Raw genomic sequence first — 16,591 nt, 5'->3', positions numbered from 1 at the left:
GGAAGACCTTTTTTTTCTTCCTTCTGGAACTTTAATGCTGCATATTAACTTGCAAGGCAAGGCGATTAAGAGCTCACATTGTGAGTCAGGTCCATCTCGCTGCCAGACCAACCCACAGTAGCCATGTTATATGAGGGAGGACTAGTAACGTCTCATTCAGAAGCTAAAAAAACAAACAAGCAAACCTGCATCGAGTGTTGATTCATGTCATTTTGAGGCTTTCTTATATTTTTGTTCTTCATATGAAAGCGAGATGTGTAAAATAATGCAGTGCAATACAAGATTAGCACGAAGTACAGCTTCAGTGCAGCATACAACTGAATAAAACCCAGATAAGCAAAAAACAGAGCTTTGTAAGTAAGGACATATATATTGCAAGGCTATTGCACTGCGTTTTATGACATTATAGTGGCGTTCAGTGTAGAATTACGGTACATGTGGGTATGCGTATATTCACACGCATTAGTTTCTCTGCATCTGTCAGATTGTACCCTTATTTTGAAATAGATTGCTGCCCGTTCTTCCTCTCTCTTTTCGTGCAGTTAATCAAAAAGTACGGTCCGGGAACGTGACGAAACATTTGGTGGCGCAGACTGGCAGTAATTTGAACCAAGGCTTTGCACTTTGTATTTTTCTCAGCTGTAATAGGCTTCCCTCTCACTGTTCCTGCCACAGCAATTTCCACCAGCCAACAGCTGTCAAGCCCCTAAAATCAAAATTAGTGCCGTGGAATTGGGCCTTAATGAAATGACCTGCTGGATGTACCTTAAGGAGCAGGGCGGACAGTCAATACTAGCCACGTCAAAACCCTCTCACTGCATGCTGCGGTCCCATTAACGAAAGGAAATAGTCTCAAGTAAATGTATTAAGCACTACTTCCACCTTCTAATTATATTTTTCCCTTCTCCCTTCATAATTCATTCACTCTTTCATTAGTTCTTAATATTGAAAAAGGCTTTTAACTGGTTCTTACGGCCTCATGGGGTCACCAGTTATTTGTCACTGTGCATTACAGGAATGTCAGAGGAGTCCATGTTGAATATTGGGGATAAATGTAGCGTCCAGTGGAAATATACTGCCTTATCTGTTGGGAACAAAGCAGAAATACAACATTATTTCCATAATATCATATAGAATAATGTAGCATTAAGGGTTGCTCCATGGAATCCATAACTGTGGGCTCCCCCCCACCTCTGCTGCCTATAGAAAAAGGTGAATGTGTGCCAAGGCCCAGCGGAGGACACTGGGCCCTGGTTATTGACTTGTAAAGGAGCCGGTAGGTGAGGGGTCTTGACAAGACATGAGCGGCTGACTCTCTTGTAAAGCTGTATCTGATTTCTCTGCTAGTTGGCTCCCCGGAGAGAGCCGCTCTACCCTCTGTTGATCAGACTCTCACTCACAGCTGTATAGAAAAACGCAGCGATAAAAGGAATGAAAGAATGGTTTTGTGAAAGACGGCGCTCGCGTTGTGAATGCCGTGATTCCCTCTTAAGGTGAGAATGATGGAGAAGGAGGCGAAGGAATCAGCTGTAGTATCTCGGTATGCCAGAAAAAAAAAAATGAATGTTTTGGTGAGTTGTGTAACATGGACTCCTCAGTGAGGGCATCATTGTGTAGGTGTGATAATTTAGAAACAACAGAATTGCTTCAGCAAGAGGGCAGACAAAGCAAGTATCAACCAAGCAAGAGCCTCACTCCTCGCTGATCTGACTAATTTATGAGGGTAAACTGCGCTGACAGAGAGAGAGAGAGAGATGCAGGTGGAGGGAGGAAGTTTTCATTGACTCTCCAGAGCAGGCCAAGCCAAAGCCCTGGAGGGATCTCTCTCAGTTTGAACTTTATCAGGGGCTACGCTTAATCAATACGCTATCGGAAAAAGAATTAATTACTAAAGCAGAATAAAACAGCTGCATTTTAAACCAAGGATTCATCAATTCTGTAATCTCTTGGTTACAGCTCAGGTGTCAGGAGGATCATTTCAGCTCCATGTAATGAGGAACTGTGGGAGTTTACCCCAACCCTCTGCCGTCCTCCTCCTCCACCTCTCTGTTCCTGACCCCCCCTTCCAACCAACACCCAGTTCCTATCCTACACCACCTCCTCAAGATATTTTCCTCCCCTACACCTTCCTTTTCATCCCGTTCCCTACCTTCTCAGCTGCTTGTCATCTACTTACAATATTCTCTCTTCTTTTTACGCTCCCCCTCTTCCCTTGCCCCATCCTTAATAGACCAACTGTATTCCACTCTCTCGGCCCCCCCATCCCGCTACATTCCCTTCCCACCAAATTCCTGTCTTTGCGGGGATGGGACGAAGGGGTATTAAACTTGAAATCTCTGGTGCGAATGCTGACTGGAACGGGACATTCCCGCTGCTGCAGCCATCAAGCCGGACATTCCTCCGCTCAGGCTGGGACACCGCTGGTGTTGCGAAAGGGGGGGGGGGGGGGGTTGGAGGAGGTTGGTGTAGGCGGCTAAAAACAACCCACCATGCTCAAATAGTAAAAATAAATCTTTTTTTTTTTCTGTAAAATCAATGGAGTGTGACAATCAAAGGAGAGGATTGGCTGGAATTAAATGCATGCCGTATGGTGAACACATTTAGATACAAACCGCATAGGAAGTACCCCTTGTGTCAAAATAACCTTGGCCGCGCTGCTGCCACGACCGCTGCCATCCAACCCACACAGCCCTTGACCCCAGCCCAAAGCCTGCAAACGGACTGTCCTTGACTCCCCATAATGGGGGATTTCAAGGCAGGTTGAGAAGGGGTTATGGGTGATGAATTGGGTTTTTAGTGAGCTCATTAGGAAGCCAAACAGAGTTTAGACTGGCGGAGCGGGGCAGCAGCGCAGTAATCAGTTCTGCTCGCTTTGTTCCCTGCCTCCAGGACATTTGTGTGAAAAAAAAAAAGAGAGCGAGGAGAAAAAAAAAAAAACTTCATGGCATTTGGCTGATGAGAGGGCTGCTGAGCAGAGGCTACAATCTGATGGTTGACTTGTTGATTTATAAACCTTTTAATCCATTTACTCTACAAGCTCTCCCCCTCAGCTCTATATAGAAATCCCTCCATCTCTGCTAAACTTTGATGCCACTGTCCATCAGGTGTGGCAAAGATGTCTGCAACAAATCCAAGTCATCCTTCCTCTCTCAGCATAAAACCAGTGTTTATTTGTTTGGCTTTAAGTTGTAATTGAGGGTAGAGAGAGAGAGTCGCCGCTGATGCTGTTATCATGCGTTGCCTCAAACGGTGTAAGCTGTTCTGAATCACCAAACCACACTCTGTTAAAACTGGCGAACTGCGTACAGCTGCTCTTTCTGGTGGTTTAGGTAGAAGACTTTGATATCCAATAGTTCCTAGCGGGGATTGTAAAGCCACTTCTCCAGGAGCAGATGGATGACACGTTTGCGTGCGCTCCGTCTCTTTGTTTTCTTTTGCTCTGTCTCGTCTCTTTATTCCCCCGCTTTCGCTCCTGATCTTTCCAAAGTAGAGCAACTTGTGGAAGCAGCTTGTTTTACTAATGATCGTGCTTGTTTCAATTCAACATAGCCCCACTTGCTTTTGGGAAATACCTATTCTTTAATAATTAATGCGGCATCAAACCTTAGGATTTAGGTGTGCTTCTCTGTTGGCACCCGGCCCTGTTTTTTCTGTGGCAATAATTATAAATTATAGAGGGAGCAGTGTCAATACACTCAATTTTTACTGCTCAGATCAAGAATAGCTCCATTGCATCATATTTGGTGAGGGAATAAAGAAGGACAAAGTGTGGGTAGACAGAAGCAAGGTTTGGACAGGTGCATTGGCAGGTTTGTAAAGTTGTTTATTAAGAAACAAGGGGTGAACCGAGATTACCTGTGAGACCAATTAGCCCCGTTCGATTTGGAATCTAAGGGAAGAGCGGCGGCAGTGTTGGAGTGCAGGAGGAGCAGGGTGGAGTTGTCAGGGAGGCAGAGAGTGTGAAATGTCTGGTGGAGACCCAAAGCCCTTCATTAGCCACTGATCCCTGTCTGCTGAGTGAGGAGCAGTCATGGGCATCACAGCTCCCTTTTAGTTCCCCCAAAAAAGAGCGGGGTGAGGGGGTGGAGGGTAGCTCCCCCATCCCCTGCAATTTAGCCCTTTGCCATTCATGCAAATTGGGTCCTGACATCTGCAACAGCCTGCCTCCTTTCTTTTATACATCTTTATTCCATCTCTTTTCTTCGGGTCTTTTTTCCTCCTCAAATAAAGCCCCCTTTAGACGGCGGAGTCTTGTCTCAGCTGACATTATACACACTCCACATCTGTGTAAAAGTGGCACTGTTCTGTGCGTTCATATACATATATATATATATATGCACAGAGGAAAGTTTAAGAAAAATCAAGATGTCAGGAGGCTTAAACAGGCATTTCGTGATCCTCAGAGTCCCAGTTTATGATGCAGTAAGAAAATTGTTGTTGCAGGTAGAAGGTTATTCGCGCCAATATTTAGTTTAGTCCAAAGCCTTGAACGATTTCCATACTTTGTGCACCCAATGCTAAATTTTAGGTTTTTGGCAGATCGTAATCTCATGAAAAGATCAAGAGAATTGTAGGCAGTGACTCTGGAGAAAAGGCAGTAACCAGGAAGCCTGCCCCCCCCCCCCTTCCTCCCTCTCCCTTCTGGACGAACTACTCTTCTTTGGCTCCAGGGGAGAGGCTGAAAGGGGAGGGTGGCTTTGCTCCAGCCCTTATTTTGGGTTAAAAGGTAAAATAGCCTAACTGGCTGTTAAAAACAAGTTTTACCTCCAACCCTCCACCCTCACCCCTCCCCTGTCTTTCTCTCTTGCTCTCTCCACTTCAACCTCACCCTCTATGGTAGGGATGTGCACAGCGGGGTCAGCACTGTGACTGTGAGAGGAGAGAGGCCTTGTATCGGTGAAGAGGCGATAGTTATCTCCAGCATTCCAGGGATGACAGAGAGATATCTGCCTGATGGCAGGGTTAGGGGGCTTAGAGAAGGGGCGGAGAAGGGAGGGAGGAGAGGAGGTACAGGAGTTGTTGAGCAACTACCCCTCTCCCCCCCCTTCACCTCCCTCCTTCCTTCCCTCCCTGCCTTTCTTGCTGCCTGACTGCCTCGCTTCCCCACACGTAGAAAAAAAACCATCTAATTAGAAGCTCTTATTCCACTTCATTTAAGGGAACACTTAATGATGTGTTTTTGGGGGGAGACAACTACACATTACTTCTCATGCAAAAGGAACCACTCAGTCGTAGCGCTCAGGATGCAGATACAGCTGTGTTTGAGATGGGTGTTTGTCCTCATTTCTCTGGGGTGTCATGGCCAGCGGAGGGGAGAGGAAAATGTGGTCGTCTTGTCTCCTTCACCTTCAGCCAGTGTCCTGGTGGTGAGAGGGGGCGGTTAAGAGGAGGCGGGTAGTGACATCTGAGTTTGGCAGGCAGACTTGCTGAAGGAGAGAGTTTGTTGTAATTGCTCTGACAGGTTTTAGGGCTGTTAATGACTCCGGCCTGAGCGCTACCAATTTGTCAGCATGCTTGCTGTTTACTAAGCTGTTGTTTTATGGTCCAGTGCAAGGGGCTGCTGCTTGTTTAAGCACAGATCAGGAAATAATCAGCGTAAAACACTGGCTGCAGTGGTGCAGCCACACTAAAACTGTTCTGTTTAGAGCCCTCATCTACTGTATGGATCTGAATGAGCGCAGTAAACCATATGGTGAGGCCACACGAAGACACACGAACGCGCTGATGGGATACTCGCTGTTAGAAATTGGACACTCGAGTGTGTGTTTTATCATTAAAGGGATTATGTTCTACTCGTTAGCGCTCGTCTGTGTTGTGTGTTACGTGAGTGCGAAGCATATTGCTAGCATGCGGTTATAGCCAGAAGACCTGTAATCCCCCCGTCAGCACAGAGCAACAGAGGGCCGGCCATTCCGCCAGTGTGAATAGAGCCAGTACGTGTTTGTGTATGTGTGTATGGGAGAGAGATTGTGTGTGCGTCGAGAGCATGTGGTCCCAGAGCCGGCAAAGACCCCTTCGTAAATCCAGAGTAAATAAAAGGGGTAACCAGACGGACAAAAGAGGAGCCCCCACTGCTTCTCTCATTCGCTGCCATTTGGGGGACTGAATGTGCTAAACGCCGCTTATGTTGGCTGAAAAGTTGAGGAGAAAAAGAGGGAAAAGGGAGGCTCTAAATCCCCCTCTTCTTTTCTCTTCATTCTCTGCGGCCAAGCCTGCAGGGCTAGAGGTGGTGTAATAGGAGGGTGTTGGAGGGAGGGTTGGAGGGCCCGGTCACTATGGTGTGCTAAGGTAGAGGAGGCCAAAGGAGCTCCTGGTACAACAAACCTCTTAGCTTCTGTTCCCCCGTCTCCTCCTCTTTCCTTCTCGCCTTCCTCAGGAGTTTCCTCTCTCTACTCCTCATTTGGGTGAGCTTGGGTGAACATGCCTGACTAGTTCGGGCTGACAGGGGGCTTGGGGGGTCTGTTGTAATTAGTCACTTTAACCACAGCTTCCATAAGCCACTGCCTCTACACTCTTGCTTCATTACCCTGAAACAAACGCCGGGGCCTCCCAGTGCAAAATCACTGCACAGCCTTTAGAATAATACACACACAACATCTAAAGCTCGTCTGGAGGCTTTTCTGTAGGTGTATTAATAGTATAGGGACCAATAAGTCTGGAGTGTTATTTGATAACTAACCATGACTGGGTTTAAATGTTTTCCAACTATTGACAAGTCATTATTCATTCATGCATGGGTATATTGGAATGGTAGAGCAGCAGAGGGAGGGCATACTCGGTGTACTGATAGATGTGTTACTCATGGTCATATCCATAATGCTTCCAAGGCTGACTAGACCTTAGTGGCTCCCTGAGGGGCTGGGTGCGTCCTAGGCATGAAGCATGATCTCCAGCGTCATTAGGACTCCCTTTACTTTCTGCAGAGACTGCAGGACACTTTGTGCTAAACCATTTCTTTGTGCCAAAAATCCTGAAGCGGCCGTGAATGTGCCAACGTTAGATAAGCAGAGTTGCAGCGTGTTTACAGTCCTTTCCCAACCCGTTAATGAGCTCAGCCCTGAGACCAATTTACTCACAGGGAGATATATCTGAATGCATTTTTAATAACCACCCACTGGTGATGAGAGAGGGAATGTATGTGAGCGTAATGTGCTCTTGGACTTGTGCTTGTTTGTTTGCTTGTGTTTTCATTCACTCTCTCACCCTCATTGCGTCTGGTCATTGTCTTCCATCTTGCCTGATTACACCGTCTGGGTTCCTGTGCATATATAAAAATATGCACAAACTTTCATTGCAAGCACTTTAAGTCAAGATATTGATAGAGTGGGTGAGGGAGAAGGAGAGAGGAGCAAAGAGTGAGGGAAGACAGAAAGGGAGTGGGGAGAGTTGGGGGGGGGGGCATGTCTTTTTTTCTGTCTCCAAGGGCGCTGCTTTTCCAAAAGTGCCTGGGGCTACACTCCAGCACCTCGGCTCCCCTAGGCCTTTCGGCTGCCTCCTAATAGCCAACCCCCATCTGTGTCACATGGCCAGATGATGGGACGCTTCCCCCTGCTCTGCCCTGCACTTTTTTTTTTTCCTTTCCCCATTTTTTTCAGAGTGCACATCCACGCAGGTTAGAATGGCAGAGTTGCCAGGGAACAGTCAGAAGCCATTAGCGTTTGGGACAATTTGCCCTGCAGCGTTCCTTCTCTCGCTCATAAGAAAGGAGTGGGGGTGGATGCAAAGCACCAGCTCTCCTTTAGATGTAATGAGGTTGTGCAAGTTGGGTCGTCTTTATTCTTTTTTCCACTCCTTCTTTTCTTCCTCCCGCTTCTTCTTCTTCTTCTTCTTCTTCTTCTTCCTCCTTTGTTTCTCTCTTTTCACCTTCTGTCCACACTTGATTTTCCTTCGTCCTCTCTTTAGAGTACACATATGTCTGCATGTCGATAGTAAGTAAAAAAAACAACCATTAATACTGCCACACGCCTGATCTGTGTACACATGACAGTATCCATGTGCATGTGAGAGAAAGACAGAGGGAGAGAGGAGCTGAAAGCCTTGGAGTCTGGTTTCACCCTTGCGGGCTAGGGCAGGAGGCAGCGAGCATGCTGGGTAATGAAGTGACAGGTCAGTCTGTAAATACGCATGGGTCGCTCTGGCCCTGGCCAGGGGGGAGGCTATCGCATTGCAGTGAAAATGGAAACGTCAATAAAATTAATCTGCCAGCCTTTTGGCCACTGTGTGATTCTATTGGATGAGCCTGACTGCTCACAGCAGGAGAGGGATTTGGAGACTAGCTCGAAAATCAACACAAAACCTAGCGGCACACAAACAAACAAGCAAAGTGTGTATCAACATTATTCAATGAAGCTCAAAAGCGGAGAAACAAGAGGAGGGTGGTTAAAATTCACAGCTCACTAGTTGTGTTGTTATTGAAGTTTGGAAGCAAACTGGGGGAGTTAGACTTGACTTCCGTCTGGGTCGCATTTCTCAGGAAACCCCTCACAGTCAGGGTAGGGCTATGGCCAGACTAAAGTTTATTGTTTTAGGCTTTCCTGAACAAGGATTCGTACTTAGCCTGGGATTTACAGCATTTGCCACTAATGAATGCCCATTCTAAGATTACAACACCCCTAGTCTGTGTCCTCGTTCCCATATGTCCTTCAGAAGGGCTGTTGCTTGTCCAACTTCACACAGGGAGCGCAAAGTCGGCACTTCTCTGTTTTCCTCTTTCGTGTGGCTCCGCACTAATGATGTGGAAGGAAAACACTGTGCACAGAATGAAAAGAAAGACAGAGAGAGAACAAAAAAGAGAGGGAAAAACAAGGGGGGAGGAAAAAGAAGAAGAAAGCTGGGGGGAAAAGTTAGAAGTGAGGGCCCCTGCTGTCCTTGTATTCTTCATTTATTTTGCATTTGATTACGCCACCAGTCGGATCCTTTTTCTTTCCCCCTTTTTAATGTTATTAGTTCAAATATTTATGCGAGATTAAGGCTTGTATAGGTGGCTGTGATTGACGCCTCCCCAAAAACAGGAGGACATGTGAGTCTGAATTTTGAGAACGTCAGGGTCCTTCTATGCCTTAGTGGAGGAGTTTTTCAGATACATAATTTAGATGCCCTCAAGGAAGGCTTTCAAGGCATTTGTGCCCGGGGGCAAGAAAAAATAACTATGACTGTTAAAAGTAAATCATTTTTGCTAATGCACAATTAATGCCGGGGAAGAGGAACAAGAAAAAGGCAAGGGACAAAGATGGAAACTTCGATTTAAAGGAGAAATCATGCCGGGGTATGTGCATGTTTTCCTCTTGAAATCAAACGCTGACGGACATTAATGCAGGCGAAGCCGCCGCTGGCCTGTCATGCTAATCTTGTGGCGGAATGGGGAGGGGTCGCTGCGAGGGAAGGGAGCGGGAGAGGAGGACTAAGAGAGAGTCGGAGTTTGGGGTGGGGCGGGGGAAGCAGACGAGTCCATTATGTGCATCGAACTGCAACAATGAACCACCCCAAATCACATCCCTGCTTTAATACTCATGCGTCTCAACTGGATGCCGTGAATTATCCACGCCTTTGAGTTTTGTTTGTGTGTGAGCATGTGTCTGTGCACGCAACGCGAATGCACCAATGTCGGGAGCGTTGCTGTGTATGTCCGCGTAACTCCTTCCTGTCCCCTTTGGCTCTCTTCAAAAGATGAAAAAAAAAAAGAAATGCTCTACATTATGTCAGGCATGCAAATGTAATTGAATTAATGACATGAGTCCAAGCCCCTACTGTACGTGAAGGCTCCTTGTCCTTTTTTATTGTCATCTCTCTCCATTTTTTTCTTGCCTCCTCCTCCTCCTCCTCCTCCTACTGTAGAACTGGAATGAGGAACCTAGCATTTCAGCGTCCAACCATAACATTAGAGTCATTAACCTCTTTTCCCCTCTCCCGTGCTCTGGGGTATAGAACAACGCTGCTAGGCCTCTGTGTAAACCCCTCACTCTCTGCACAGGCCTTCGTCTAAGGCCATCTAAATCCCCCCACCTCCATATCTCCACTACACAACACTGGCTCTGCTGCACTGATTCTCTAGGCCTCAGTGCACTTTTGAATTCCTTCGTAGGTATCTGTGGTATTTGTCCATTTATCCATCTTTCATGAGCCTTAAACTCGGCTTTGACTGCTCCTGACTTCTGTTTCGGCTTTGAGAATTTTGAGATCGGGATTTATTTTTCCAGTGTTTTGTGAGTCAGTGGTGTGGTCCGGGGATGTTATTTAACCCCGGGTTTGGTTTCTGTCCAGGAGATGGCTTAGACAACAGCGTTGCATCGCCTGGCACAGGGGATGACGATGATCCAGACAAAGACAAGAAGAGGCAGAAAAAGCGTGGCATTTTCCCCAAGGTGGCCACTAACATCATGAGGGCGTGGCTGTTCCAGCATCTCACGGTAAGCACGGCCATTACTTTTTTGGAGATACACATGTATGACAACGCACACACACACACACACACACTGGGAAAAATCCCACTCAAGCACACACACACCTGTCACACAGTCGTTACTGAGGGAGTGAGTGACGGCAGAGCTGTGATGCTCACCTGTCAGCCACCTGTCAGAGGGACACGGTGACCAGGTCAATCTAATCAGTTTGGACTGTTTGCTGTGCTCAGCGCACTCTGAGTAAGAAGGAGATGGCCCAGCATTTACTCTAATATGAGCTGCACTGTTTGTTTGGCCTGGAGAGAAATGTTTTTCTGGGGCAGATTAAGAGTGGCGGTTACTGGAGAAGCATTGTGAGCGTAAGTGTGTGTAACGATTTAGGCTGAGTACGCCGACTGATAACTTTTTTTTTTTTTTAACGGTAACTTCCATGTAGGTGCATAGATGGTTATGGTGCAAATATGTCAGCCTGCAGCCATGTCTTTAAAAAGTTTTTTTTTTTTATTGGAGCGAGCATGACCTCTTGATCAGTTTCACATTTTGAAATCCGTCTGACTTTGTGATATTCTCTCTTATGTTTAAGGCTGAGATCAGGCTGCCAAACAGTTCAGTCAGTCAGTTCACACAGCAGTGCAATATGGCTTGGATTCAATATTCAAATGCCACAGAGGCTCAAACGCGCTTGGTAAAATGGTGAAATACTCTTTGCTTAGCTATTTTCTGTATGTGTCAGTCTGCTTTTATGTCTGTGTGTGTCAAGTATAAGGGGATGGGCCACATGTCCCCCCCACCCTCGCTGATGTCAGGACATTATCAGAACATCAGGCTGTATTGATTTTGCAAGGCAGGTCAGATTTCAGGAGGAGGTGGCCACGCCAGGACACATAAGCTGCTGAGCACGTGGCTCCCCGTCCCAGAGATGGAGGGACAATGTGGGGGGGGGGGGGGGGGACTTAAAAGAAGAGAGAGAGAGAAAGTAGAAGAGACTTAAGTTTAGAGCTTCAGCCTTATGGATCATCTGCACATTTAAGGGGTCAGGTGCCCCTCCCGTGCACCCTGCGCCCCCACCCCCTTCACGAGTGCCCTCCTCTGCCCAAAGCCCCTGCACCCTGATTACCTAACCAAAAGCCCAAGTAATGTGTGGCCAGCAAATACGGCCTAATTGAAAGGGCTGTAAATCCATTACATATTGGTCAGGGATAATCAGGAGTGCTTTAATCACTTTTATCTATTCAGGAGCAGTGAAGCTGCAACAGCAAAGCCCTGAGCCTCGCAGGCCTTAGCGGCTCCACCACGCCAGTCTGCATGCTTATTATTCTCATCATTATCAAAATGACTTCACAGCTGTTCACGGCTCCATCGCTCCCTGACTGGAGACCTCTCACCAAACCGTACAGACCGGGCTTCATTCAGAGGCTGAAGGCGGGAGGGAAGCGAAACTTTTTTTATTATTGTTATTATTACAGAGGAATTCTTTTTCTGCTTTTTCCCTTCCTGAGCTTAGAGTGTAATGCATTGTTTGTGCATGAAGGAGACAAACAAAAAAAAGAACGTTTTACTGAAATTTAATTTACTGTATGTATATTCACGCATGCACAAAATACAGGAACCGTTATGTGAGTTCAGGCTAAAAAACCGTAATGTGGCGTCTTTCAGCTGCAGCACTCCATTCTGTAAAAGATGCAGAAAGAAATACAGCAGGATGCATAGAGAGCTTTTAGAGGAGTCGCCAACAATTTTCTTTAGAATTGTTTTAAAATTGAGTTGAAAGAGTGGAAAGGAAAAGGGGGGGGGGGGGCTCAATGTTGTGCACAGGCGCATTTTTCAGAGAGCTGGTTAATTCAGACAGAGCAGAGCTTTCAAGGCCCTCTTTTTCTCTGTCCCTCTCTCCTTTATCACATCCCCTGCTTGTAGATGTTCTCTCCAATCTTTATTTGTTTCTTTTGTGCACGGCCCTGGCCAGTCTTGTACAAATAATAATCCCTCCCTTTTAACCTGCCTTCATTTCTCCACTGAGGAAGAGGACTAATTGAATTATCCCCCTTTTCTTCTCACCATCCAATTCTCCCACCCATAAACTCTCACTCTCTCTCTCTCACACACACACACACACACACTCACACCCATTAGCCATTCTCCTTTCTTTTAATTTGTTAAGCAAATGTATTTGCTATTGCTGGATGCGTTTGTGCAAGGGTGAATTCTTGGGGACTTTGGCCCCTGAATGGCCTATAGCGGCATTCTGCCATTCATGCATTCATTAACTGAGGGGTGAGGAGTGAAAGGAGCGGCCTTGTATTTTCTCAAACTGCGGGGCCAGCATGGAGCTCCTCTTCCATGAGCCGCAGGGGTCTCTCTACATATGTTCTCAACATCCAGCCATTGTCACATCTTCTGAAAGGCTCAAAAGGACAGGACCCCCCTTCACACACAGAAAAACAACACAGGCCAATAGTAACAACTGTTGGCTTTTGGATTCAGTATAAGAAAATTGCCCTCTCCCTCTCCCCTCCCACCCTCCCTTGCTTTTACTCTGACCTCACACTCTCTTGGGAGAAATCGCAAGATGGTTTTCTTCACGACAGTCTCACATAGAGCGTAACCACATTCTCAACTCTTATTTACCATCAATCATACCATGCCAACATTCCAGCTGAGGGGAAAAATACAGTTTTTGGCGCCATAAATATCTCCCAAAATATGCAAAAGATTCCACAGTTACTCAATGGAGAGGCTGCGATAACCCCGACCTCTGCTGAACCCGTATGCACATGTACCAAGGAGCACGTGAGCTGGCAACCTTAAATGCCCCATATGTAATTGGCAAATGGCTGGACAGATCAGCTGGTGTTAGCTGGCAGAAGAGGGTCAGACATGCTCTCCACTCCCTCCTTCTATCCTCCCTCCCACTCTCTCTCTAATACCCCTCCGCCCCCACCCCAAGAGTTTCTGGATGTCTTCCAGCCACATTAGGGGAAGGAAAATCCCAGACTGTTGGTATAAGCTTTTCAATACTACAGGGAGATTATGTTATCAGAAAGGTAAACTTCACTGTTAGGGGTAAAATGTTCTACTGCACTTCAAAAGCATGGACTACAAATTCCTGGAGAGGAAACGGGAGTGACACAGAAGGATAGGTAGAGGGAAAGAAGAGGGGAAGTGGAAAGAGAGGATGGCAGACAGAGAAACACACACAGAGACTGGAGTTTGTGCTTATTGTTGCACGAGGTGATGCCCTTTTGTTTGGCAAAAGCAAACTCTAAAATCTACAATTAGCCCCTCGGTGCCCCTAGCCTTCCTTCCCTCTTACCCCCTGCTAGCCCCCTGCTAGCCCTCGCTCACCCCCGTAAAGACAAGGGTCGGCCTCGCAATGAAAACAGGAAGCACTCAACTCCAAAGATACCACTCTGGGCTCTGGTCTTGTCTTTTGACTAGTGCAAACCCTCAAACACCTATGAAAATAAATAAGGGACCTCAGGAGCAAACCAGGCCCGTTTAGAGTTTGCACACGTGTGTATGTGTTGGCTAGAAGGAGGGAGGCAGGGAGGGAGGGAGAGTGGTCAGTCAGATGAGTAAGTAGGTAGCCCTCTCAAGCATCAAGCGTCTCAGGTTTTGCGCCGGGCCACCCTTTGGCCTGGGTGTTTGGGGGAAATTCTGTTAAGCTGCTAAGCCAGGTGTATTGGTCCCCTGGGCTCCTTGAAAGGGAAGTGATATATCCCTTGGTCATCTGGAAAGTCCTTGGACTGTGAGCAGTAGAACTGTGTGTTCAGATGAGAGATGTTAGCATAAGATTTGATGGTATTTAAATATAGTGATTAGATACATTAGAGCCTTTCATCCTCTTAAATGTAACCCCGGTGTGAGTTGTTGTTTGACTGAACTGATAAGATGAAAATGATTGTGCAGAGCTCAAAAGACGCTCCCTTTATACAGGCGGTAATCAGAGTGAGGACATATCACACTTTGTGAGGAGATGAGTGCATTGTGCTGCAAACATCATTAGACACTAGTGACAGTGCCCCCACCACCACCACCACCAACCCCCTGCCAATCCCAGCCCAACATAGCATTAGTCTCCATGACAACAGGGTGTCATCGCCAGGTCGGGCCCTCCTTGCCGCTCTCTCGACCGCCCTTTATAGATGCGCATAAAAGAGCCAGCTCGGGTCACTCGCAAGACATAGGCGCAGGCGAGGCCCAACCCTGGCAACGGATGTTTGTCCCATGCGATAAACAAGCGTACAAGTCCATACCTCAAAAAGAGAGGGCACGTTGTTTGAGCAGACTAAACAGCTCTGTAGTGTCCCCCCGTTTTGTTTAAGCTCCTCTAGTCCTTCTAATCCTTGTGTGTTGTTCCAGTACAAGCAGCATTTAACTGGTGGAGACACACATCTGCAAACAGTTTGAAATACCCAAGCCCTTTCTCCTTTTACATTAAAGTGCTGAAAGCTGTTTATTCCATATTTGCTGCTGCCCGTTTATCTTCCCAGTACACATGGCACAATGTGTTTTCTGTCCATAGTTAGTGAGTTAGTTCACCTACTTATCATTATGACTACATTTTTGCTTCGTTTGAACTTGACATGTTTGGCAATAGCATCGAATATAGTAGAAATGAACTTTTTAAAGCGTGAAATAGAGTAACTTTACGCCATGTGTCAGTGATGTACATTGAAAATCTGTTTACTTTCCACCTCCTTAGGTTGTTGCGTGAGTTCGGATGAAGAGAGGGTGGAGACAAAGGAGGAGGAGGAAGGAGGGGGGGTTAGGGATAAGAGCAAGGGTGAGGAGGGGGTAAAGAGGGGGCTCCTAAGGGTCACAGAGGTGGAAGCCTGGAGGAGGCCCACACACTAATCTGTCATGTGCTCGTTTGCCTCGGAGCCCAAAAGTCAGCTCTCCACTCACCCGTAGAAACCCAGGCGACAGTTTGGTTCACTGCCACTGTCCAAATGTGTGACTATCAGTGGGAGACGCAGGGAAAAAGAGTCATCACTTTACTTTTGGGACAATACCCATTGCTTTGTGTGTTTACGAAACAGACCTAAGTGACAATATGACAGCGTAGTTTGGTGATGTTTAGCATGGGAGTCTTTGAAAGTCATCGGTAATGACTGTGGAGAGATCTATGGGGGGGTCGAGGTTTGGTGCCTGGCTATTGTCTGGTCGCTGTGTTCTAATGTTGGCTGCTCAGCGACCCTGGAAAACAGAGACACAAGCCACCTCAGTCTGCCATCTGTTCTTCTACCACAGCATGGGCAGACCTCACAGGGAAACACAGCCACCGCGACACTACAGTGAAAATGAAGCTTGTCTTCCTCGTGAGAGCTCATCAACAAACAACAACATGCTTTTTTTTTTGTAGCAGGAGAAAACAGCGAAAGTTTAGAAGGGGGATCCAGTGACTTCCCATTTTCACAGGCTGTATAATTATACGACGGGCCGCATCAACTTTGCCTTTTCACTGCACAGCGGCTTTGTGGTATTTTCCAAGTGTTAGTGTGTGACAGCTCTGTTTACAGTGTGCTTTGGCATAGCTGGTCGCCGTTCCAGAGGTTTAGTGCTGCATTAGAATGTAATAAGCCCTAATTTGTTTCATGCTCCGACATCAGACCTTTACACTTTGCCCCCTAATCCAGATCTGGTGTAGTTCCACTTCAAAGCCAAATAACCCCACGTGGAATCCGCTGACATAAAGCAAAGCACATTAACCTTGCATACACTATGCAGTGTGTGTGTGTGCTTGTAAAAAGAGCAGCCATGTTTTCTTGTCTTCGTGTTTTGTTTTTTCTTTTCATTTCCGTCGGCTTGCTTATCCTCAAGATGAACATTATGTTATTGTGCATGTGGAAGTGCAGCGATTCCTGCATAATCCCAACACTTCTCCTCCCTCTACCTCCTGTTTCCTCCCTTTTCCCTCCCTCCCTGTTAATTTTCATTCCTGCTGTTTGCATCTTAATGCAGGTTGTTTAATGAAGTAGCAGAAATGAGTGCTTTCGCTAAGGGACTGTTTACGGCACGTTCCCACTGCATGGAGGTGATTAAGCTGTGTGAAACTCCACAGTGTTTGCCAAAGGAAGGAAAAAAAAAAAAAAAAAAGCAACCCGCAACATATCCTCCAGTCAGACAACAGCAAGGGAAAAACAAAAGAGGAGAGTGTTCCCTGAAATGTGATGCAATGTGCGCTTCTTTAA

The 16,591-nt window shown here is 46.7% G+C and overlaps 1 protein-coding gene across 8 annotated transcripts in view; it reads left to right on the top strand.

The window, feature by feature from the left end:
• The window catches only part of meis2a (Meis homeobox 2a), a 79,009-nt gene that overhangs the window by 23,538 nt on the left and 38,880 nt on the right, over window positions 1-16,591 (top strand). For 6 of the 8 annotated variants that reach the window (XM_076748209.1, XM_076748208.1, XM_076748205.1 and 3 more), the window contains exon 8: window positions 10,261-10,406. In XM_076748209.1, the coding sequence (XP_076604324.1) occupies window positions 10,261-10,406 (146 nt within the window). The remainder of the gene's footprint in view (window positions 1-10,260; window positions 10,407-16,591) is intronic. The other 2 variants (XM_076748207.1, XM_076748203.1) reach the window with 1 other exon arrangement.

This window comes from Chaetodon auriga, chromosome 14, assembly GCF_051107435.1.
Source record: "Chaetodon auriga isolate fChaAug3 chromosome 14, fChaAug3.hap1, whole genome shotgun sequence".
NCBI classification, from domain to species: domain Eukaryota; kingdom Metazoa; phylum Chordata; class Actinopteri; order Chaetodontiformes; family Chaetodontidae; genus Chaetodon; species Chaetodon auriga.
This window is presented reverse-complemented; position numbering and strand designations above follow the sequence as displayed.